The following is a 25,201-nucleotide window of genomic DNA, read 5'->3' as shown; positions in this document are numbered from 1 at the left end:
TTCCCCCCATGTCGGGCGGCGGAGCGGCGGCCTGAGGCGGCGGGAGCCAGGTGGGTCCGGTGCCGTCCCCACGCCCCCTGCCCGCAGCGGCGGCGGCCGCCGGCGGGGAGCACCGCCCCGCTCACCCCTTTCCCCCCCGGCCCGTCAGGGTCGCCCCGCTGCCGCCGTCCCTCGGGGCCCGCCCCCGTCGCCATGGCAGCGCGGCACGCCCGGCGGCGGCCCCTCGGCGGGGCGGCGGCCATTTCCCGGCCCCGAGGGTCCCGCTGCGCGGTGGGGGCCCGGCTGCTCGGGCGCTCCCTCTGCCCCAGGCCTCGCCCCCGGCCGCGGGGGGCTGCCCCCTCCCGCCCTCGCTGAGGTAAGCGACTGCAGTGTGCTCAGCACGGGCAGAAAAGCTTTAAAATACGCTTCCTTAGCTAGCGACTTTAAGTTCTCCAGCAGCTCCACGTTTTCTGCTCGGTGACACCCAGAGCAGAAGCTCTCCGTTAAGGAGCAGAGACCCCCAGACGCCCCTGTCTGCCCCCCGAGGGGGTGGGAGCTGCCCTGCTCCCTCCGGGGGGCTCGCCCGGCACCCGCAGCTCAGCGCAGCGGCCTGTGCCCCCCCCCGTTGGTAGCACTGCGGGGTAATCCAGCCCTTCCTGCCAGCCTTTGCTAAATTCCGCGGGGTTCAACCTCCGCCCAAGGCGTACGCCTGTCAGGGACTGAGAGGGCTGCGGATGAGGGCAGGGCAGCGCGGCTTTTGTAGACGATACCTGCGACGGAAAAGGGACTTGGCAGCAGCGTCTGCGTGTTTGGTGGCAGTTATACCCTACCTCTAATCGTCACTTCGTCACCTTCGGAAAAGGCAGCTCATCCAGTCCCCTTTGGAGTTGAAAAGGCAAACGTGCCTATGGCATATTCTTCAAACGCAGGATACTAATTTTTAGATGTAGCTATTGCTGCTTTTGCCAACAGACTGTAACTATGCTCTTCAGTATCCTGAGAAACAATTACCTGCTATATTAGTAATCTAGACTTAAGTATTTCCTTTTTGCACAGCTCCCTTGCTTTTCTGTTCTTCGAAAGAGCCGTGTTTTCAGGAGGCCTGCACCTCGATTAGTAAAACGGAGCACCACATCTGTGGAGTAATTAATCCCAAAAGAACACGTACAAAATAAGTATTTGCAACTACGTATCGCCTGAAAGCATCTTCCCGTCTCTTGTTTTGATCAGTAGTTTGTGTACCACATGTGTGTTACTTCCACGTAGGAGCCACACGTGCAAGACAACAAAGACAAAATAAGTTAGGGAGAGAGTCTTCAGGGCCAGATACTGTAAGAGTATAACCTCTGTGATATAATTAGCAATGTAATCCTCTCTCGTTATGTGATTGCTTGGGTGGCAGCATAAACGGATCTGAATAGATTTCTTCCACATGTTTGAGTAAATACTTTATTCATTGTAAATCCAGTTATACCACTATGAGTATTTTTTGTAACAGTAGTAAAATCACAAATGAAAGCCATGAGTAGAAATTGTGAAATCTGACATGTGAAGCTAGTTGCTGGGAAGGAATGTGCTACAAATACTATAAAAAAAATGGATTGCAAGTGCTCAGATAAGGTACAAGATTGCTTGTATCTTTTTGGATTTTGCTAGCTGGCAAATACATTCCCTCTTTCTGGCAATATATTCCTACTTTTCTGAATGGAGAATACAGTTTGCTGGCTTACTTTAGTGTTTCTTTCTCCTAGTATGTAATTCAGAATTAAAGGCTGACTTGTTTAAAGAGACTCGGTTCAACTAGGCAAGGTAAGTTTCTCATTTACTTCAGCGGGTGACTCAGAAGAGTCCCTGGTTGGGTATTTTTCTGCCTTGCTGCAGAGGCTGCTCAGCTGCTGCCTCCCAGAGCTGTTGCTGACTGCCACCCTCAGCCAGTTCACCTGTACAGGAAAATTAATACCTGTGGCTCCTTAAAATAAGTACGTTTCAAAAGGAACTCAGTCTTCTCCTGTTACAGCCACGTACGGTTAAAGACCACCTGCCTACTCTAAGCGGTTCATTGAAGGTCCTTTCCCTCTGTGTGAGGAAGGGTCCTGCCCACAGCGGAGCTCTGTGGGAACCCCGAGCAGCTCCGAGGTGCAGCGATCTTCTGCCGTCAGCAGGGACACAGTGATGCCCTGCTCCTTCCTCAGACACGTTGCCTAGGCATAGGTTTTCCGTTTCTTTGTGAAACAAGATTCAGGCTTCAGCACTGCTTAAGCAAATGTACAACAAAACGCCAATTATGCCTGACCTTGTATTCTGTAGTTGTTTTTCCAAGAAAATACAGAAATTTGTAAACATTTTTACTCCTGATCTCGGGTAGCTTGTTATTGCTGAAAATGATGAAAACATAAAAACATATCCATTTCCTCAGTTTTCTCTCAACGCTGGAGTTTTTCTTGGATTTAATTCTGTCACAGGAACATGAGGGAGATAGAGCCACCTGCAACTCTTGATCTCTGGCTACTTGGATTAAATTCCCTTGACCTTTTTGGTTCTTTAACTCAAACAGTTCCCTGTGTTACGGAGCTTGACCATTTTGTTCCTTAGCAAAAAGCACATGATAAAATGCCTGAAAGGACTGTCTGCCTTAGTGCTGCTTATTTTTCTTAACATTTCCTCGTTTCTTTTACTTAGTCTGCTGTTTTTGAACAGCTCAGTTTTATTGTGCATAAACTCGACAACCGTTCTGCATACCCGCAGCAGGTCCAGTGTTTCTTAGAGACGATATGTACGTTAAACAGTGCTTTTGCAAAGGTCATCACAAATGGCCTTCATATATGGTAGCTCTTCAGAAGTTCTAAAATTTGGGAAAGGATTTCTTCCTTACTTCTCTGTTTTCCAACAGCCTGACGTGTGACGGCTATTGCAAAGGCAGAGCTACCAACCCCAAGTAGACCGTTGCTGGACGAGGGCTTTGCAGCCGCACGGGTACCCCTGTGTCAGATATTGAGAGAATGAGCTCTCGCAATGCAGAGTTAGGCAGGGTTGCTACAGCTCTCCTTTCCTTTTTATGGCTATATCTAGTTTAAGTTGTGAATTTTTCTTTCATTTGAAAGACTGTGGCTACAAAGAGGTTCTAGACTATTTTCCTAGCCTTGCAGTCACCTTCTGCGTTGCAAGTCCATTGAATGACCTGCAAGTAATACCCGATAAATGTCTTCAGTTTTAGAACTGGCTTTTGAATCGAAAGCTTCGTATTACTATGCTGCCTTTACCTAACATTTCACTATCTTTCCATTTTATCATTTATTGGCAATTTTAGCTAACAGGGGAACAAACAGAAAAAGAGAGACTGTCAGAATTACAGAGGATGAAAGAGGATAGGGATCCCAGGTGGGCTGCTGCTCTGGGATCTCATTAAGCAGCTAAACATGTATATTTATCTCACAACTGTAACACTGCCGCTGTAGTCGAGGTCTGCCAAAGATAGGCTGTGACCCTGCTTTTATGTTTGCTTTGCAGTGGTACTGCATGATGCTTTAGGGGCAAAAATAAATGTATATATGTGTATACGTATAAAATCTAAAAGCAAAACTTACAAAAAGTCTTTAATAACATTTCATACAGTTTTAAAGTTGCACAAAACTAAAGCATTGCCTGCAGTATTTCAATACAAGCTGAAAGTAAAGCCACATTGAGCGATTTTTATTATCCAAACCATGAGAAGAGCAAAAAGCAAAAGGCAAAGCTGGAAATGTCCAAAGCCAGCTAGGAATCTAAGTACATAGTTTGTACTAAATTAAAAATAACCTTAATGTAAATTAGGTTTGAGTAAATTTTTTTAGAATAGTTTTGATGTTTTGATTCTGTCTATGTACCAGTGAAAACAGTGCAGCCTAAGCAATGGTCAAACATTTTAATTGCATCCAGCTCCTTATGAGACAATTTAGAGAGTTTTCTACCTGCCTAATCTGATAAATTAGTACCTGAGGTCGCGGGACAGGTGGATTTGCTAAGTCTGCTGTAAAGTAGCCATGAGGCAGCCCATGCAGTGCAAGAGGAATAAGCTGCCAGAAGCCTAGTGATCCCGTTCTACTTACCTAAAAAGCTTGTTAGTGTCTTTAAACGACAGTCACAGTTCAACAGAATTTTCCAGAGGATTTGGGATTCTTCATTTTGTTTAAACAGGAAAATGCCGAGCGCAGCGAGATGAAGATTATTAGTTTAGTCACTAGCATCCCACCTACTGTGTGTATTCTTTCCTTGGAAATGGCAAATTATTTCAACCTAATGGTTAACTCCCCCAAAAAGTCATCTCAGTTAGCGCAAAGCCTTGTCTTGACAAAAATATGATGTTTGAACAAACATGTTTGGCACCAGTTCCTGGAACTAGCTAAACTTTGCAGATCACTAGGAAAAATTAGTTCTTTAGCTGAATAAACTGCCATTAATACCAAAGAGTACAAATGTAGGAACAGATATAAGGGGCAACCCAGCAAACCTCTTAACACCTACAAACTGGTACAGGAGATTGCACCGAGAATCCAAACCGTCCAAGAATTACCCCCCTCTGGAATCAAATAGGTAAATAGTGTTATTTTATTATCCATATGAAAAGAAACACTAAGTATGTCAGTAACAGCTTCTCAAATGTGAGCATTTAGAACGCTCCCCAGAAGAGTATGCTTATATTAAGAATGTAATTTAATTAATATTTCTTAGTTATCCAAAGCTGCTCTTTGTTCTTTAGTCAACTAAAAAAAAAAATGCTAACCTCCTCCATGTCCTCCTACAAAATGTAGGATGCTCCGTTTGTTTAACACATTTTTTTGTGTGCTGACACTTGAAAAATGCATGCGCCCCTTTACTCTCATTTCTTAGATTCTGATTTCTAGAACCACTTCTGTAATGACTACGAACGATGCGTGATGAAACCAAGAAGCGATGCTGCTGTCGGGGAGATCTTCAGAGAGGGAATCTGCCAGTGCTTGATCTGAGTTGGGAGTCAGCCCTGCCTTGAGCAGGATGTGGGACTAGCTGACCTCCAGTGCTTTCTGCCCTACATTTTCCGTGATGCTAATACAGGTTCCTACGGAATTAAGTCACAGGAAGTCGACAGTGCATTCTGCTGGGCCTCTAAAGCAGTGACTTTGGTTACTGCTTGGGGTCTGCTCTCACAAATACCTGAGTGAACGCCTCATTCGGTGTGCTCACAGCCCGGGGCTGGGGCAGTAGGGCTGCTCACCAGTTCTTGTGACACTGGGACCCGCGAGGACCAGGGTCGGGGAGGTTTTGAACCCTCCAGTTCCACCTGCAGGCTGGGGGAGCTGCGGGTGCTTGGCACCTCTGGAACCCAAACGTCTACCACTGTACTAAAGAAAGATGTGCAACCGAGGATTTTAGGCTCCACAACCTGTTCGGGTTTTTGATTACCTAAGGCGTGTTGTTTTCCAGAATTGTGTACAAATCTTTTGAAGCCCCATTAAAGGTTTTTTCTTCGTACGAACATCCATACATGTATCTAAAAATGATATTTGCTGCTTACTAAAATGACTGGGTGAAGTTTAGTTCACTTTATTTTTTATTGTCCCTGCAAGATTAGTAAGAAACTGGGTGTGTAATTTTAAGGATTACTTTGTTAATTTGTCTCTGTTCTCAGTAAATTACCTTTTTTATAGAAAAGAAGTTGGATTCTTCTTCCTTCCAATTTTTATTAGCAGTATACGGCAAAAACCTGACTACAAAATTGTTTCTGAAAATTAACAAAACAGTTTAGTCCTGTTATATGCTCCATCTCTCTATTAGCCAAAATTAAGGCAAGTGTTTAGCCAAGATGATATTTCTGGAATTAATAAGGTTGAGTTGTCTCCTGTAGCTTGCTCTCCTTGCTTGTTTAAATAATACACATCCACAGAAGCTTGCACAAATATTTTGTTTCTAAACAATTGGGAGACATTTTTAATGATGAGCAGTGAGTACTGCTTAATTAATGCTAGGGATTTTTTAATAAGACGTGCAGGGAAAGTGATGGAAATAGTTGAAAGCCTTTTTTTTTTTTTTATTTGTCAGCTAATATTTAGTGGTTGAGATTGATTTAGTAAGATAGAATAAAATATTGCATCCTATTTTATTTAGCTTGTTTTATTACTTTATCTGGTATTTACCGAGGTCATCAAGGTCTTTGCTTTGGTTTTTAGTAGATTACATCCTTTACGTTCAGATGAACTTATTTTTGTTATGGTTTTGAGATACTGCTTTTACTGCAGTTAATTACTACTCAATGTAAATACTTTGCTGATAATCTGTGCTTTATTGGGTGAGGAAAAACAAGGTTTTGTTCAGGGTGTAACCACAGATAACAATGAAACATTCATCTCTGATATTCTTCTCATGGCATTTCAGAATTAATAATGTATTAGTGTAACTGCCATTAATGTACCTTCACAAAATTGTCTCTGTAGCTATGTGCTTAGTTGTCTGATGCACGTAGACACGCACATATCTATCTATACTGGGGGTTGATAATAGGAAAATGAGGTGAACAGAAAAAAAGAGGCGGAAGAGTCAGTTATTAAAACAGCAGCTTGACGTGGCCTGTTTGCCTCAATCCCTTGAAAATCTAGGCACACCCAGAAAGCAGTTTATGGGATGATTATCTGCAGAGTCCGTAAGGCACTCTTCATACAGTCTTAAGAAAAGATAGTTACTGGCTCCTCCCAGATTACCATCACGAATCCAATTAACTACAGGAAATACCGCGGCAACATCATCCACCTTCTCTTCTGTAAAATGTGAACTCCCTGCAACGCGCTTCTTGTGGGCGATACCGCAACAATGAAGGGGTCAACAATCACTTATTCTTTTTGCAGGGTAACAGGTAAGGTATTAAATTGAAATTATTGAAACTCTGTTAAAACTCACGTAAAGTTGCTGTGGTTTTGACTATAGGAGATTTAAAAATAATTCCTCTTAACTTGCAGAGTTCTTTTTTAAACTTTTCCGCTTCTGAAAGCTGTTAAAATGCATTATGGACAATGCTTCATTCTTTTGTATGTAGTCAGTCTTACAAGTCTGATAGCCTCTTAGTAAACATGATATTCATGATCAAGAGTATCTGAGTCACCAGTTTTGTTTGCAGAACAGTTAATATATTCATTTTACACCATCTCCTTTATAATTCTCAATAATAATTACTGGCTGCCAGCCTGTTCAAGGTAGTTTAAAATAACTTCTGTTAACTATTGGGTTAACGCTACCAAGGAAAGCTGAATTGACTTAAACAACATGAATCAAGTCAATTGGTAGAGCTGTCCATCACTTTAGCATGCCATTTCTTGCTATTTATGTCAAAAAAATCTATGAATAGCAAATACTGACTCACCAGAGCAACACCTACATAATCTTCTAATGAATTATATTCTTTTGTCTCTTTAGGACGTGAAAGCACTTACAGTCCTTCTTAAATATCAAACTTAATGATTAAATGACATTCACCTTTTACTAAAACAGATGGGGAATATTTTTTTCCCGAAGGGGGAAAAAACACATGCAGAAATAACAAATCCGTTCTGGTTGTGGTCCCAGTGCAATCACTGGAGTTTTACAACAGCCGTAGTATTGTTCTGCTCCGTGAATTACATCTAACTAAACTACCTGGTCTTCTCGCTGTCCTATATCTTTGTGTTTATTTTCTTTTTCCTGTTTTGTGGCGTTTGCTTCTAGGTAGCAAACATTTTACATTTCAAATAAGCCTTGGGAGTTGAGGTGCGTGCCTCCCGAAAGGTGTGTGCTCAGTGCTAAAACTGCCTTAACTGGAGCTTAAGTATTTGTGAAATATGTAGTATCAGCGAGCGTTTTTACTGATCTATACATTAGAACAACAACCTTTGCATTTTGTTTCATTATTCATAATTTAACAAAACCCAGTTATCTACCATTTTTACAAAACTTTACAAATAAATGGTTGTTATTCCCGGCAATGTTAAAATTAGATAGTCTGTTGTAATTTAAAACACAATTTCATTCACCAGTCCTTCCTGTAGAAGTGACTAACGGTCTCAGCAAATTTAGATTTTTCTTTTAAAAACTCCCGCGATCTGGCAATCTTAAAACATTGGTTTTAAAGCCTGAATTTCGAGACCACTTCTTTAAATATAAACAGTCCTCCTTACACTATCGTGTATTTGCTTAGTCTTAGTTATCTAAGTTATCTTTAGTTACGTATCTACAACGTTGTAATTAGTGCAGTTTACAGAACTTTGCGTTTTGGCAATGAAACTTTATCCCGTGTGATCTTATCTTTAGGCAGATACCCTGTGGACTTCTGTGGGGCTGCTCCCAAAAGCAAAGCTTCTCAGGGAGATACGCACCTGCGGAATCGGGCCACGGAATAAATTTTAGAGGTGTTACCTGAGTGCTTAGGTGCTGAGCTGACACGGTCCCTTACCTGCCTCTGTAGTCGGCTGCCCTCCGTTAAAAACTTGGCGACTGGGTAGTTACTTACACGTGGCTGCAACAGGGAGAAAACAAATTCACTTTAGAAGACAAGAAAACAGTAAAAATAACATCAAAATCCTATGTGACAGGCATCAGCGTTTGCCTATTGTATGCATGTATTTGAGGTTTAAAATAGCGTTCCTTATACACTGATATTTTAAAATTGAAAGCTGATCCAAGCTCTTTTTTCATGTTAACGCATAAAAGTAATCTTTTGAAATGTGTGGTCGGCTGCCGTAGCCTTGTTTACCGAATCCACACGAGTCTGGCGAGACAGGACCTCGCTGTCCGTAGGTAGTTCGGCAGAAGCGCAGCGGGGAGCTTCGCCAAGGGCATTACCCTTCCCCCTGAACCGCCCCAACTGGAACCGTTCCAGCCTGGAACGCGAGCTCTTCTCTCCCTTTCGAAAACGCGTTGTGAAGTAAAAGATAATAATTGCATTTCTTAAATAACCATCCTGACTGCTAAGGTGGAGCGGGACCAGCGTCTTCTTGTCTCATCGCTTTTTGGCTGTATAATTGTTTTCTGGCTGCTAAAACGCTAGACATTGCTCCTTTCTCTCATTTCGTTCTTGGGGCAACCTGTAACTTTACGAGAGAGGAGTGCTTTTGTTCCAGAGGAAATGCACGTGGACAAGAGTCTGCTTCCCTCCTTAAAAGAAGGTGGCTGAGCCCGCGACAGCGCGGTGTCCCTGTGCTGTCTCCTCTGTGAGAAGGTCACCTCCCTGCCCGTAGGAAGCAGTGAGTGACAGCTGTCACGTCACCAAATGCAACACGTGAATAATCAAGGGGGCAACTCAACAGGATGCAAAAAATGTTACATCCTTTCTGTTAGGAATTGGTCTGCTCAATAGTGAAAAAAAATAATCCACCTCAAAAATACATAGAGACATAAAAACAAGTCTAAGATCCAGGAGCGGACCTCCTGAAATGTCCCCCTTAGTGCCTGACATCTGGCGGCGTATCATGATTTCAAGACCCTTGTTCCCTCGGGCAGTGTGGTACTGCTATTTCCTTCAGTCAGCCAACAACCCAGTCGTTATTTTTACTATGTTTTGCTTCGTTAGCTGTGGTGTTTACGCACGCTTCATGACATCGCTTCCTGTGATAAAGCCTAAAGAGTTGCAGCATCACCTGAGACACCGTTCCACTTCTTGAAGGGGGAAAACGGGGATTAAAAGAGCAGCTTCTTTGCTGTCATGGCGATAGAAATGTGGGCCAGAGATAAGGGAGAGGATCTGATTAAGGTGGTGTCGGGACTGCCACGAGGCACGTGACTCGGCTCCCTCACACCGCTCAGGAGGAGCATGACCTGGAATAACGCTCCAGGCTTGGGTTTGTCTCCAGCAGCTATCAAGTGCTCGTGTGATGAACAAAATGCCGAAGAGGACCTTTTAAAAACTATCTGGGACATAGAAGAATCGGGAGAGAGTTGTTTCTGTTAGCCAAGCACTATTTTGACTTTCAGCACTCTTTTTTATCTGTGCAGGAATGTAATATCCCTCTCTAGTAACATCAACACCGAAATAGTACTTCCTCTCCTGAATGACAACATTTTCCATCTGTTTGAGGGAGCGCAGTACAACTCTGTGATTTGTCGCAAACTTACTTTTCTTTTCTTTTCTTTTTTTTTTTTTTCAGAAACCAGTATAAGGGAATCGGTCACGTTGATCGCACTGTGCAATTCAAAACACCTGTCAGGGCGTAAATTTAGCAAGCCGAAAGGCAGGCAGACAAAATATTTTAAGTCAATTGGAACTGCCTGGTTATACAGACCAGGAGATAGGGATTTGCTGTATCTTCGTTAATAAAACTGAGGGAAGGCTAGTTTGTTACGCAGCAAATAACCGCATTAGTTACTTCTGCCGTTTAGAACAATCTGTGGGTGTATTATCTTCTGCCTGAATCTCCATCTCTTCCCTTTTCGGTTAAGAGGCCTCGTTTGCCTTAATTCTGATTTAAAAAAAAAAAAGAAGTTTTCGATGATAGAAATGTCTCTGATATTTCATCTCATTTTTTCTAACGCTTGAGTGCAAGGAAATAGAAAACCTAAAGAGTCATACTGGTGGGGATTCTGCTGCCCAGATAATGAGACATGTCTTTTTCAAATGCTTGTCTATTATCCGGACAAGCTATTAATATTTTTTTTTTCCAACTCTATTAACTCTAAAAAGAATTTCTGGGGGTAAAATAAAGTTATTTCTCTAGCTACAAAATTTCCTCTGATCATGAAAGCCATCCCAAAGTCCGCTGGAAAAAGAAAAAAATAGAGGTTTTGGAGCTTCTCCAAATAGAATGCAATTATATGCAAATATTCCTGCATATTTATTAAAGGATCGGCGTTTGAAAGTGCAGAGTCTAGTAGTTGAGTAGGAAATGCTCCAGATACTCTTTAATCTCTATTAAGATTCATCTTAATTCATCTTCTTCTCGATATGTTTACGTTCGAAATGCATTTCTGAGCATCACGGAAGTTCCAAAAGGCCTTTTGGCTTTCACAACCAACCGTAATCCTCGCCTCTGAGGGGGCTGATGGAGCAGCATTAGCGGGTTATTCACGTGATGTGTGTTCCCGTCCCACCTTTACGCATCTTGGACAGGGCAGAGCTGCTCTAGGTGACTTTGTGGAGTACAGCCCGCTAGCATTATTGGAAGACTAATTTATTCAAGTACGTGGTAGGTAATGTAATCTCTAAATGAATGAAATCCTATTTGACTCTATTTAAGTATTTACTTTAAAAACAATTATGCAGAGTTATAGATATAAGGTAGACAATGAACAGCAAGCAGTTAACACCACACTTCAACGCAGCCCAGGACTGTTATACCGCCTAATCCCCACAATGCTATTTTATTAATTTTTTTTTTTTTTTTTTTTGGGCAAATCTGTCTTTTAAAACATTATTTGTGCTGCCGAATCCTAATACTGGTTTTGCAGAATTTGGGACCTAAGGTTTGTCTATTTAGTAAAGTTTCCATAGTTATACATACAGCAGAGACCTACTTAGTTTGGTATAAAAAATGCTTTTTTGTTATACTTGCAACTATTTTCCTACAGAGATAAGAGAAGCAGGATGGTAATCTTACACTGGGTAAGAATTTCCACTCAAGATCCATGTAAATGGTTTATCTAAACATCACCGTGACCGATTAATATGTTCACATTTTCAGCTTTCCTTTACCTTTCTTTTTGTCAGATAGAAGGTCTTCAGAGCAGGACTTACTGTGTATTAGAAATTATATTAAAGCATGAGAAAAAAACCCGTTTTCTGCTTAGACAGACTCTTGCGTTCAATTTTCTTGTTAGAGGAGAATCGTTACGTATTTGACTTCAAACTTGCCAACGGAGTGAAAACGAGGAGGGGAGGGAAGGGAGCAGAGAACGCATATAACTCGTGGACAGCCTGCTTGGGAAGCGTCGACGAAAATTACAAACAGGGGGATCTAGAAATTGTGCTGCCATGCCCCTTGCAAGATTGCAGTTTGAGACCTCTGGCTGTAGGTTTACTTTCAGGAATTTGAGAAAATCAAGCTGGCATTACATGAAACGCTTTGAGTTGAGTGATTCCTGGCCATCTGAAAGACGCAGTTCTGAAGCACGTAATCGGCCAAACTCTAGAGCTTGAAACACCCAATCGACTAAACTTTTAATTGCTAGGACAGTCAGAGAGGCCGTTGACTTTTAAGATGACTGCACACCAAAAAGAAAGCACAGTCCATGTTGTAGAATCATAGAATACTGTGTTGGAAGGGACCTCAAGGGTCGTCTGGTCTGACCTTTCTTGGCAAAAACACTGTCTAGACAAGGTGGCCCAGCACCCTGTCCAGCTGAGTCTTAAAAGTGTCCAGTGATGGGGAATCCACCACTTCCCTGGGGAGATTGTTCCAATGGCTGATTCTTCTCATTGGGAAAAATTGTCCTTTTGCGTCCGATCGGAATCTCCCCTGGAGAAACTTCCACCCATTACCCATTGTCTTCTCCATGTGACTGCGCGTAAAAAGGGAATCTCCATCTTCTTTATCTGCCCAAACCTTCAGCAACTCTCTAACCAGGTGCCAGGTACTCAGCTTTATTTCGCATTTTTGAGCTTCCGTTGTAGATTTTCAGTGAACGTATTCCTGTTTCCACAGGTACCGCCATGGCTGCAGGAGTTCTGCTGCAAAATGAGCTACCGTATTTTTCGTTGCTAGAGAGCAGTGTACATCTTGCAAATATGAGTTCAGGTAATACTTTTTCTCTGATACGCCATTCATAAAAAGTACTTAGAGAAATTCTGGGAAAAAAAAATAATATTTTCCATAGAAAATTAAAAACCCCGGAAACATTGTCCCCAATTATAAACATAAAGTGTCTCAAACCAAACGGCGTTACTTTGTCATCACCACAATGTGGTAATATGTCTCTTTAACTTTCATATTGTCAGATCTCTTAATTGAAGAAACTGTGTGATTTTTGTGTTCAGAAACTGCCTAGCTCTCTGAAAATAGAAACAGGCCTTCAGCAAAGTCCCCTTTCTAATAAAGCATTTAAACTCTTGTAGGATGTCATCCTCTCTTACTGGTTTGGGTGAGTACTTGCAAATCCTGCTAGATTCAGTCGGAAAATAATGATGTGCAGCATTTTATTTTGCTCATTTCTGGCCCCACTGTCATTTGATGTATCCTGAAGACAAGTTTCTGGGAAGAGAAGGAGAAAAAGAATTAAATATGAGGAAGCAATATAATTAATTAGAAAATATTTTTCACGTTTCTTGGATATAGGTAGCACTTGAAATAGCCTTTTTCATCCTTTCTTCCACCCTACCCCCAAAATAAAAGCGTATTTAAATACCTCCTCGCCTCTTGCTGGCAGCTTTATTGTTGAATTAGAATAGTCAGAGTTTTGAGACAACAGCTAACAGAGTCAGCTTTAATGTTTTCCTTTTCTCTATGACATCCCTGCTGATGTTTCAGGCCCGGTATCTCCAGCAAACCTTACCGCGGCTCCTTAGGAGCTGGGGCGCAGTATTTGAAATTCAGTCACTCGGTTCCTCTTCAGTACCTAGAGGAAACAGTAGATTTTTGCCTGATGAGTTTTTATCGGAAGAGAGCTTTCTCTTAACGCAGATTTCCTCTGTAAAGTTACCGGTTTTGCAGTACAAAAAGAAACAGAGTATACATATAGCTTTAGGAAAAGCAATGTGATTCATTTGCTTATTGAACAAAGTTTTGGTGGGTTTTTTTGATTTCCGCAGTCTCTCTCTTCAACGCGCAGTCTCGTGCGCAGGCAACGGGGCGACAGAGTTTATTTAGCATCGCTGTAGTCTGTTCTCCACCTAGCCGCATGGGAATTTTGTGCTCCTGAGAGCGTTGCGATCTTTCTGGCCAGCTCATTCTCCGTCTTGGCACACTGGAAGCAAAGTGGGAGGCAGTTTGCCACCTAATATCTACCTTCCAAAGCCTGAAGCACTCAACTGATACGTCTTCTCCTCCCCGTCATCTGCTTTATCTGTAGGGCTAACAGCTTTGCTTAATAAAATAGCTGCGCCCTGAAAAAATATATAAAAATAAGCCTTTTGTTTTGAATAACAAATTGTGTTTTGTTAGAAGATATGAATGGTCCAGAGCGAACAGGCTACAATTCATCATGTACTGAACAATTTCAGTAGGAACACACTAATCCCAATCATTACAGAGCTAATGATGCATTTTGGAGCGACTGAGTGGAGGAGGAGAGGTGGTTATGGAATGTTAAACCAAGAGGTGGGGGAGTATAATGTACTTACAGATTCCTCAGGAAGCAGAGCCTCCAGCTACATTTTGATTGTTCTTTTGACTCTCGCATTTTGTGTCTTAGCGAGTTCTGAATGCGCGTTATTTACAACTAGCTCAATGCTCGCATTGTTTATGGAAAGCGTTTTGGTTGTTCTCAGTCCGTTTTCAAAATTATCTGCTTGAAATGCGACTATTTTCATCAAGCGGTGGTACAGTTTGTCCCAAACAGACTCGATTCCTATCAAACGGAGCGGTCCCGAGCTGGCAGCGGCGCCTGCACTGTTAGTTACTATGGAGACAGCTCAGCCCGTGCTGACGAGCTGCTGGAGCGGGCGAAGGATGCTCAGCTCTCCCCAACTTCAGCGCCGAGCAACTTGAATTCCCCATCAGTGCGTCCTCAGCAGCCTTCCCAGACGGTAGCTGGGGCTGCTCAGTCATGCAGGGTTCACCCCGAAGGCGGTCGGCAGTGAGTATTTTTAGCAACTTTTTCCAGGGTCGGAGGCATTCTTCCTCCGATCCCCTTCTTCGCATAATCCAGAGGCGCCGGAGCTCAGTCGTAGAGCTACTCTCGTCATCGACTCACCGGGTTATGGTGGCGGTATCGTCTCTGAGCCCCGAGGAGCTGGACGCAACTTTTCCTGAAAAAAAAAGTAAAGTACTTTTCCTTAAAGTTGGCAGTTCTGTGTATTTTCTTGCTATTAAATTAATATACTTTTGTTCTGTTAACTATCTTTTATATAGATATGCATAAAATACCGGGTCTTAATTTTTTCCCCTGTGTTTTATATTTTGTTAACTGATTCCTTATTCAAGGATTAATATATGCTTTTCATTCTACCGGCTCGGTTATAAGGAACAGATACAACAGAAGCACACGTTCACACATACACCGAGTATACGGCGAAGAATTTTCCCTTTCAGGTGGAAGAGGACTGTGACCTTTTGTTCTGTTGCAAAGGATATCACACACCTCTAACTTCATCAGAAAAAACGAACTTACTCCGCGAGAAAACAACTTCTGCAGTGACGCAAGAAATTTTTTCCCCTCAGAATCCTTACTTTGTGTTGAAAAACGAGCCTGAAGTGCACGTTCCATATATTTATGCTGTTTGTAGCTTCATCAATTTAAGGTCGAACCTTTTAAGGTGGAGACGAATTTCTAAGCTTCCTTACGAAACGTGGGGTTTTTTCCTGTGTTCTAGGGAGTTCGAGGCGTCCAACAGCAAAATACACGAAAGTAGGGGAGCGCCTTCGCCATGTCATTCCTGGCCACATGCAGTGCTCGATGGCGTGTGGTGGACGTGCTTGCAAGTACGAAAACCCGGCTCGATGGAGTGACCAGGAGCAAGCCATTAAAGGCCTCTACTCTTCTTGGTAACCAGCAGCATTTAATCCCACTAAATGTAGCCACATTGATCGTGTTTATGTAAAAAGAGAATTCAAAGGAAAATAATGACCTTTTTTTTTTTTTTTTTTTAAATCAGCTACTGCTAAGTTAAGCATAAAACATAATGATGGCTTGATTCAGAATTACAGCTTAGCAGTAAACCATAATGGCTATTGTACGTAGCCCAGTAAAGATGATGAAAGATTTCTGTTGACTTACAGTAAGTCTGGCTCAGATCCAAAAGAATAAATACCTGTCTGTCATGAATTATAAAAAAAAAACCAAAACAAACCAAAACCATTCCGGGTTATAGACAGTTCTTGCTAAGGTTTCAAATGCAAATTAATTAAAACGTGTTCCTAATAGGATTTAAAAGTAAAAACATCTACTGAAGATGAACTAACAGAAGGTGTGTGTTCCAAAACATATTCCTGTGCAGTAACATTCACATGAAATGTATCTTTACATTCTTAACTGATTTTTTTGTAACAGCAAAAGCATACAAAACCTTACAGGGCCAAAGAGAGATTTCTAGTCAAAGGAATTTTTTAATATGTTCGTTGGCCTGGCATTTCAACAGTTCTAGTAATGGTCTTTTGGTATGTCCCATCTGTATCAGGTTAAGAAGGTTTATCACTAACACTAATAAAGTAGAATTTTTTCAAAAATTGCTTCTAGTTGATCAGCAGGTTATTTGTGTCTTTCTTGAATATGACATAGTATTCTTATTTTGGTAGATTCATGCCCGGGAAATTATTAATAACAACATTATTTTCTACTTTTCTAATTTCTCAGGATAACAGATAACATACTGGCTATGGCTCGACCCTCAACAGAATTAATTGAAAAATACAACATTATTGAACAGTTTGAAAGGTAACAAATTTATTCATTGTTTATTGTGGGTATTACCAGTGTAATTCCTGATCCATTTTCTCTTTCGACATAGATCGGGATTGTTGATAAAGATCCTTTCATTTTAACAATATACAGGTAAAGATTTATCCTCCACTGAGAATAAATGTGTGTTTCAGAAAAGAAGGGATAATGAGATTTTGGCTGCATATAATACTTTGACTCATCTGTTCCTTCCTTAAGATGTGGCATAAAAACCGTAATTAACCTCCAGCGTCCTGGGGAGCACGCGAGCTGTGGGAATCCGCTGGAACAAGAAAGCGGCTTCACCTACCTTCCCGAAGCTTTTATGGAGGCTGGAAGTAAGTTCACTCCTGCTGCTGCTCCTCATTAAGTATTGATTTGGGCACTTAACGATATTCTGACTTGAATTCTTGTGCGTTAAAAGCAGCTATGCAAGAAACGTTGCACAAAATGGGACGTAAACATGAAACTTGGCAAATATAATCAAGAGTGAGTAACATATTGTTAAGATCGTGTATATGTAGGGTGAGATGGAGGGTTTATGTTCAGGTGTTTGGAATAAAGAAAGGACAACAGCTACTTCAATGTTTCTTTTTCTTCTGAGTTCACAAATATATAAAACGTTAATGGTGTTTCAAATTGTGGTACAATCCGTGTTTTCTTATCTAGACCATAAAAGGTTATTTCATTTGAGGACATCTGTATCGACAGTATTTCTGTATTTTCATATGACGGTGAGATGAGAAAAAGTGCCTCTCTGTAGGAAACAGCTTTTGACTGAAGAAGTGCTTTCATTTCTAAAAGGAAAAAATTACCCTCTACCTATATATAGCTCAGTAATTTCTGTGTGAATCACTCAGTTTTGTTACACCTCTTACATTCTAGCTGAACTTTAGTTTGACAAATCTTTCCTAGCTTCATGTATTTATCAAATTTCAACAGCAAGCGTCCACTGGAATGGGAAAACCTCTTGCAAACAATATGTACTCACATTCCAAGATCCCTTGTTCGATTTTATACTATCGCTTATTATTAGTCATCTCCCCTCTGCATATAGTCCTGAAAAACTCACATTCGGCATGGCAGAAGATAACTCTCTCTCTCTCTTTTTATTTCAGTCTATTTTTATAATTTTGGGTGGAAGGATTATGGAGTGGCATCTCTCACTACTATACTTGATATGGTGAAAGTCATGGCTTTCGCCCTGCAGGAAGGGAGGGTGGCTGTTCATTGTCACGCAGGACTTGGTCGGACAGGTATGTGCTCTACTGCATTTTGGTTTTCTAAAACTGCAAAATGGTCTCGGGTTATAAATGATTCATAATTGGTTTAGATTCTTTATCCTTGCAAGATGTACACGTATAAAATGGTTAAAAATGCTAAACAAATCTGTGAAAATCATCTGAATGTCTAGAGGGGATCAGCTTTAGTATATTAAAAACAGAAACCCGTCAGGTTAGAACATTTTTGAATCTGCGTAATAATTCCCTGTTACAAACAAATGGGACAGCTTCTTTTTGATGGGAAAAATTCCCCTAGTACACCTGCATCGTCCACTATTTGTGAGACGTTTACAAATGTGCCACTTGTCGTTAGATCAGGTGGGTTCGGTCGAGCAGCTAAAATCTCACGTACTCCTTTCAAGACCTTTTTGGCTGTGCCTTCCCGTGGAAACCACCGTTGCTCCCGCGTTCGTAAATGGTGGAACTCTTAGAGATGCTGTGGTGGGAAACCAGCTCCCACTGACAGGGTAGTGAGAATGGGTTTGCTGTCTTGTGGTCCAGCGAATACAACTATACTTAGGTAACAGCGTCGCCTAATAGAGGGTGTGAAGCCTCTGTCTTTAGCTATATTATTTTTTTATCCTATAGTTCCACCGAGTGTTTTGGACTGAGAGTTCTTCAACTAATGCTTGTCTTCATATTTTCCAGGTGTTTTAATAGCTTGCTACTTAGTTTTTGCCACAAGAATGAGTGCTGATCAAGCGATTCTTTTTGTCAGAGCAAAAAGGCCTAATTCTATCCAGACTCGAGGGCAGTTGTTGTGCATCAGAGAATTCACTCAGTTTTTGGTTCCTCTGAGAAATGTATTTGCGTGCTGTGAGCCCAAGGCACACACAGTGACACTGTCCCAGTACCTGACCCGTCAGAGGCACCTGCTCCACGGCTATGAGAGCAGGCATCTCAAACACGTGCCAAAACTTATTCACCTGGTTTGCAAATTGCTGCTAGACTTGGCTGAAAACCGACAAGTGATAGAGGCGGAATTGTTAGACATACCAGATCTCTCCGCTGAAATTGAAAAGACTGTTTCTCAGCTGGTGTCCACCCAGCTAGACAGAGAACTCGCACGGCAGGACAGCGATGCGTCGGACTCCTCCCACACCCACTTGTCCGCTTTTGAGACCCAGGATTCTCTTTTCTCCCTGGGACATGAATGTGACCCTCTTTGGAAAAGAAGGAATGCTGAATGCCTCCAGCCTCTTACCCATCTGAAGAGGCGCCTAAGCTACAGTGATTCAGATTTAAGGAGAACTGAGTTTCTTCTAGAACAAGGAGAAACCGCATGGACAGTACCTGCTCAGATACTGCTGTGCAGCAAACTTAAGCAGAACAGCGGTGAGGAGGGCGAACAAAAGCCACAGCTGGATTTAAACAAAGAAGCGTTGGTGCGTAATACATGTATGTTCTGGAGCCAAGGGAAATTTAATTTGGATGGACGAAAAGACGGATCCTCACTTTACCACAGAAGGAACTCCACCAAAGAAGTACAACGCAGCAGAACCTTTTCTTCAGGTCTAGCATCTATCCACAATACCAGGGAGCCTGGAACACCAAGGCATAAGTTTGCCAATGAGATTGGTCACAGAAAAGACCACAAGACTAACATGTATGGCAGAAGAGTCTATGTCTCCGAGGACTCTGATTCTTCTTCTTCTTCCAAAGTGAACTTTTCCATTGGATACGAAAGCCAAGGTAGCAAAGATGTGTCAGAGGCAATTCCACACATTGTTGTGCAGTCAGAATTAAGTTTGGAAGCCCGAAGAGTTTTGGCAGCGAAAGCACTTGCAGATATAAATGAATTTCTGGGAGAGGATGAAGTGAAGCAGAAGGTAGAAATGTGGCAGGTAATTTTTAACTCGATTCAATATTACGGGCTCTGCATATTTCACCTAGGCTAATTCCTAGAAGGGCAAATATGCCACCATGTGCTTTGAAGTGGCCCGTTGGGCCACCAGTGTATACTGTTGGTTCAGTAAATGATTATATTTGTCAGTTACGGGCCAGTTCTTTCAAAGGCAAGCAAAATGCACCTACAAATTTTGGTCTCTAGCAGGAGATTAGAACATAGTTTCTGGTTGTGTTCGTTCATTTACTAACTAATGACAATTGATGTAATTATCTGTGGCTGTAACTTGGCTACTGGTAGCATAAAAGTCCTAGAGATTTTAAGGTAGAGCTGTGTTGGTTTTAAGCAGAGCTGTCTCAGAAGTCATCAGAGGATTCCGCGTGTAAAAGTAAAATAATTTAGTGGAAACTTAACTGCTTATCCTCAAAACCAGATCCTCCTCGCAATGTTTGCTTTGCAGTTGGAATCCAAAGCTGTTTTATGTATTCTAGGAGATAATTGGGAGGTTCTGAGCTGCACTGTTTATGTCATGTGCAAGAATCGCTTGTATTACTGCTGATTCATGTTGATGCTTCGGAAAAAACTAGAAAAAAATTTTTTTGTGACTCTGAAGTCTTGTTTTTTTGCGGAAAGGTAAACAGCCAAATACTGCTACAGTCAAAGAGGATGTTGGCAAAAGTAATAGATGATGCATTTTCAGGGTTTTCTTGTTTTGTTTTGTTTTTGTTTTTTTAAGAAAGAACTGAATTCTCGAGATGGCGCTTGGGATAAAATCTGTACCGAGAGAGATCCTTTTATCCTGTGTAGCTTGATGTGGTCCTGGATAGAGCAGCTGAAAGAACCCATTATATCCAAAGATGACATTGACATGCTGGCAAAAAATTGCACAGAATCACAGGACGCACTTTATTTACTGAGAAAGGTACATGTGTCAATTCATTCTTTAACTGCCAAGTACATTTTGTTAATGCCTGTTAAACTATTGATGTATGGCTTTTAGGCGAGGGAATTGAACTTTTAAAAGGCAACTTCGGTCTCTTTGAAAATCAGAATGAGGATTGTTTTGGTATTGAATAGTGTAAGTTGTAATCAATACTGTGACGATGAATATTAAAAGAGAAATACCAGATACGACCTTTGACCACCATTCATAGAAGCTCAACTTCAGCATATTTCCCTGCAAATTCTGCAGTTTGAGATCCAGAGGCAAAGATGAGAAACTTTTTCTCTGTGACTCCATCTATGGCTTTCATTAACGTCACATCAGGCAGCTGCGCTCAATGGTTGTGCTGTTTGCTGTGCAACCATGTTAATCCATCAGCTTTGGATGAGCTGGGGCAAGGAATAGGAAGAATTTGCCAATTCAAGGAATCAGAAGCCAGGGCAAATTATTCTACCTAATTCAGAACTGTGGCCATCTGTAGTCTGAAATTCCTACAAGAAACAGGTACTTCTGATCCAAACTGTTTAATTGTGCTTTCCCCAAAGGGCTAGATGAGGGGTAAATTTAAAAAAAAAAAACAACCCCAAAACCCCCCTCTTTTCTTGATCTCTTAATTACACAAATTCATTTCCTAACTCTCTGGGAATTCTTTGTTTCCAAAGTATTTATGAGGAAAATAGGGCCCCTTTTAACAGCTTCCAGATATCCAAGAATACACCTTCAGAACTTTATGTGCAGTCACCATCTTCATGACCTGACATTCAGAATTCCCAAGTTCATCTAAAAATGTCGTATTTCTTCCTGACGCCTTCTTCCTCGCTGTCGGAGTTTTAACTTTCTAATTGTATTACGTAAAAAAATAACTGCTGGACACCTGTTATAAATGAATGGGAAAGGAATAATAATTATGTTTTTTTTTTTTTAATTTAAAATGTTCATTTTAGCTTACTTAATCTTAAGCTATATTATTTCAGAATCACAGCATAGTTGAGTTGGCAGGGACCTCTGGATATCTTCTAGTCCAACCGCCCTGCTCCAAATGGAGTCAACTAGAGCAGGTTGCTTGTGTGTCGGATGCCCCAGTCCCTTAATCATCTTTGTGGCCTCTCGCTGGACTAGTTCTAGTATGTCGACGTCCTTCTTGTACCAAGGAGCCCAGAGCTGGACCTGGCACTCCAGATGTGTCACCTCAATTGGCCTCTAGTGCAGCCCAGGATGCTCTTAAGCTGCCTTGACCGCAAGGGCCCGTTGCCGGCTCGGGTTCAACTTTGTGTGCGCTGGGACACCCAGGTTCTCCCTGCTGATCCGCTCTCCAGCCAGTCAGCCCCCGCTACGTACGGGTGCATATTTACCTGCCCTTCCCAGAAATCCCTCAAGTGTTAATTGAGTTTTCACTGATAAGTGAACTGCCAGCGCGGAGATCTGTCTCCCTTGGAAAAGGGCCAGGAACCAGCAGCCACAAAGATACCGTCGCTCACTTTATGCATCCTTGCTAGCACTGCCCAGGTGTCTTTCTGCAAGCTTCCTTTAATGGCGAAGGAGATCTGGTAGGACGGAAAGATGCAAATCATCCTGTGTTAATTGGGGAAAGAGCCCTAAACACGCATAGCTTCTTGGGCTGAAAAGATCAAATCTCACTTTTTCTATGCCAATTCACATGAATGCTACTGTTTGTGTAGGGGACCTTGAAAAATAAGTCTCCAGCTGCATGCCTGACCTCCTAGAAATTTCCAGAGCAGTTTGTGGTACGCTACAAGGGAAGAGTTTCTCCCATCACGATGGAAATAATTATGTAGAGGCTCTTTAGGCTTGGGAAAATTCCCTCCCCAACTCCTGCACCTCGGGGTTTCAACACAGGAAGGCGCAGTCTGATAGTTAAACAGCAGTTAACAAAAACGGAAAGCGAGATGTTTTTCAGGAAAATATTTCTTCTAATGAGCCGCTGATCCTTTTACCCGCCAGGAACAGTGTCAGACCATCCTTTGTATTTTACACTGCGTGGTGAACTTGCAGACGCTCCCAGCCGACGTGGAGGAGGCCTTACTTGCTCGTGCTATTAAAGCTTTCACTAAGGCAAGTAACCATTTGTCCCTGACATCGCGTTTAGTTGATTTAAATCACGAAGGGTGAATCGACAGAGCAGGCCTCTGTGAGAAAAGTTGCAGTAATTCCTTCACACTTAGTGTCCTCCGGCTTATCTGTTTCGGAGTTTGCAGTTTATAATAATCGGCCTACATAAAGGATAGGAAATATTCTCACCGTAATTAAATTCTGCCACTACAGCCTTAATCTTTTAGTATCTTTTTTTTTTTTCTGTTTCTGGATCACTGCCAATTCATGGACTTCTTCAAATTAGGGAAAAGATAATTTTTAAGCGGTGAGAATAATTAGTCACTGGGAGTAGTTTACCAAAGGCCTTGGTAGATTCTGTACTACTTGGAGTCTTTCCATCAGATTAAATCATTTCCTGAAGTTACGCTGCAATTCAAGTTATGTTTCGGGCCCTTAGTATAGGATGTGTATAAATAATTTCTGCTTTTGGAATCATTTAGTCACAGTGACAGGTGAAGCTTGCTGTTGCTCAGCTCGGAGCTGCTTTCTTCTCAGATTCGGCGGGTGAAATGATTTGAACAGAACGTTCATCCCGCTGCTTCCTAATCTCTGCCGAACCTGCAGACGTGTCACCTGTTAAAACACTCACGACATTTCTCCTTCTGCTAGTTTGTTTTAACGTCTGGTCAGCATAAAGTTGGAAATACTTAGCGTTAAGTACTCCAGTGTGACGCGCATACTTTCTTTGATAAACCTTAAAATTTTTTTTTTTCTTTAAAATGGTGGTTATCTACTTTGCATTTTGCCGTGTGACATCTATTTAATAACTGAACTTAAATTTCTCCCTTTTATTAGACAAGCTTCGATTCTGAAAATGGACCATATGTTTACAATACCTTGAAAAAAGTATTTAAACAAACGCTGGAAGAAAAAAGAAAAAAGCTTAAAGAAGGAACAGAGAATTCCTCCTGATACCTGCACAGCTATGCCGAAGAACTAGATGGGCCTACCAAATTATTTTGCATTTTCCAGCTACTGTATTTTGTGCTGTCTGGCATGATTTACCGAACTTTAGGTAATACTAGTTATTAACAAAGTATTTTATTTTTTTAGAGGGAGTTTTAGTGACAATTGTTCTATCTACACCGTTGTAAAGAAGAGCTCCTGTGTGACCGTACTGTAGCGTTTGGGTTCAGGTACTGTGCTTTTATGTTGTGAACCGCTCTTGTGGTTTCAAATGTATTTATTGATTTAGAAACCTCTGTCATTGGCAAGCAACGTTATTTTCAAGTTACACAGTTGCCATAAGTTCAGTGCCATGCTACACAAAGGTTTAATAGATGGAGTTAATATTTATGTATCATCAAGTGCGTTTACGTTCATGTTATTTGATTTTACTTTGCAGAAAATAAACACTGACCGAACTTACTAAATTCCTCTTCCTTTTAGAAATTTTAAAATAAGACTAAGAGTAATAATGAACAGATTTTGAGGTCTCCTGTTAATGGCAGATAATTTTTTCTTTTAGATCTCTTAAATAATTGTCACCAATGCCAATGTGTTTCTAAAAGGTGTTGCAGTAAAGAAATACATGAAGCGTATTAAGTTATCAAAAGGCCTTAATTTAGACTTTTTTGGCTAAGAAAGCTTTAAAGTGGTTTTGACAGAATATCGATTGTGGCATTGTAAGTGATTTCAATAAGAGTAAAATTATACCTTATTAGCTAAACTTTTATAGATTTTATTTTAAGGGAGAAAAAACAATTATCAAAACTTAGTAAGGTTCTAATTCAGTCCGTACTTATGTGAAGCAAAAACTTGCATAAATAAGAGTTACATAATACTACTAAAAAATATAAAATAATATCAAGAAAAACTGCCCATCCAGTGAGATGGCGGAGGGGGATCTGTCACCGCCCCGAGCCCCACCCTGGTGTGGCTGGCTCCAGTCCTCGCTGGTGGGACGGAGCAGGGGGCTCATGGGGCGGGGGGGCCGTCGCGGCTCGCTGGAGGGATGGAGCAGGGGGCTGGTGGGGCGTGGGGGCCGTTGCGGTGAGCTCTGGGGCTGGAGGCCGCTGGGCTGGTCCTGCTGTCGGCGCGGGGTGGCCGGAGACGGGCTGCGGGGGCGTGGGGGCCCACGGGAGGGTGGCCGTGCTGGTGTTTCTGGCCGCGGCGGCGATTGCTGGCGCTGGGTCGATCGCTGCGGGCTGCCGGGGCGGCTGGTCCAGCCTTCTGGGCGCGAGGGGCGTCCGCCGGTTCCCAGGTGGGCTCTTGAAGCTGCCGAGGAGGATCTGTGGGGAGAGGAGGTTGCTGAGGCCTCAGCTGCAGATGGGACACGGGGACGCTCCTCCACGGCACGGCACGGCACAGCACGGCACGGCACGGCACGGCCCAGCGCTGGCTTCGTGGCTATGAGTTGCCTGTTCCTTGGGAGAAGAGACCGACCCCCCCTGGCTACCCCCTCCTTTCAGGGGGTTGCAGAGAGCGAGAAGGTCTCCCCTCGGCCTCCTTTTCTCCAGGCTGAACACCCCCAGCTCCCTCAGCCGCTCCTCACAGGACTTGTGCTCCAGACCCCTCACCGGCTCCGTTGCCCTTCTC

At 42.2% G+C, this 25,201-nt stretch overlaps 1 protein-coding gene across 4 annotated transcripts; it reads left to right on the top strand.

Moving 5' to 3' along the window:
- PTPDC1 (protein tyrosine phosphatase domain containing 1) lies at positions 1-24,329 on the top strand. Of its 4 annotated transcripts, none has more exons than XM_074602748.1 (10): positions 1-50; positions 12,591-12,683; positions 15,416-15,587; positions 16,396-16,476; positions 16,699-16,817; positions 17,598-17,735; positions 18,411-19,606; positions 20,345-20,530; positions 22,514-22,624; positions 23,459-24,329. In XM_074602748.1, the coding sequence occupies exons 2-10, from the start codon at positions 12,599-12,601 to the stop codon at positions 23,573-23,575; spliced, it is 2,205 nt and encodes a 734-aa protein (XP_074458849.1). In that variant the 5' UTR covers positions 1-50; positions 12,591-12,598; the 3' UTR covers positions 23,576-24,329. The 4 variants fall into 4 exon arrangements, with proteins under 4 accessions (XP_074458849.1, XP_074458850.1, XP_074458851.1 ...); XM_074602749.1 differs by lacking the exon at positions 1-50 and adding an exon at positions 218-355; XM_074602750.1 differs by lacking the exons at positions 1-50; positions 12,591-12,683 and adding an exon at positions 14,372-14,863.
- Positions 24,330-25,201: the final 872 nt, after the last annotated feature.

The sequence above is a fragment of the Larus michahellis genome, chromosome 10 (assembly GCF_964199755.1).
Source record: "Larus michahellis chromosome 10, bLarMic1.1, whole genome shotgun sequence".
NCBI lineage: Eukaryota > Metazoa > Chordata > Aves > Charadriiformes > Laridae > Larus > Larus michahellis.
Note: the sequence above shows the minus strand (reverse complement) of the source record. Positions and strands in the feature narration are given on the sequence as shown.

Excerpts from the sequence above, each read along its gene's own strand:
- PTPDC1 (XM_074602750.1), top strand. The coding sequence starts at position 14,650 with ATGCAGGGTTCACCCCGAAGGCGGTCGGCAGTGAGTATTTTTAGCAAC. Across the intron at positions 14,864-15,415 it reads AACTTTTCCTGAAAAAAAAA|GGAGTTCGAGGCGTCCAACA; the intron begins GTAAAGTACTTT and ends CCTGTGTTCTAG. Across the intron at positions 16,818-17,597 it reads AGCTTTTATGGAGGCTGGAA|TCTATTTTTATAATTTTGGG; the intron begins GTAAGTTCACTC and ends TTTTTATTTCAG.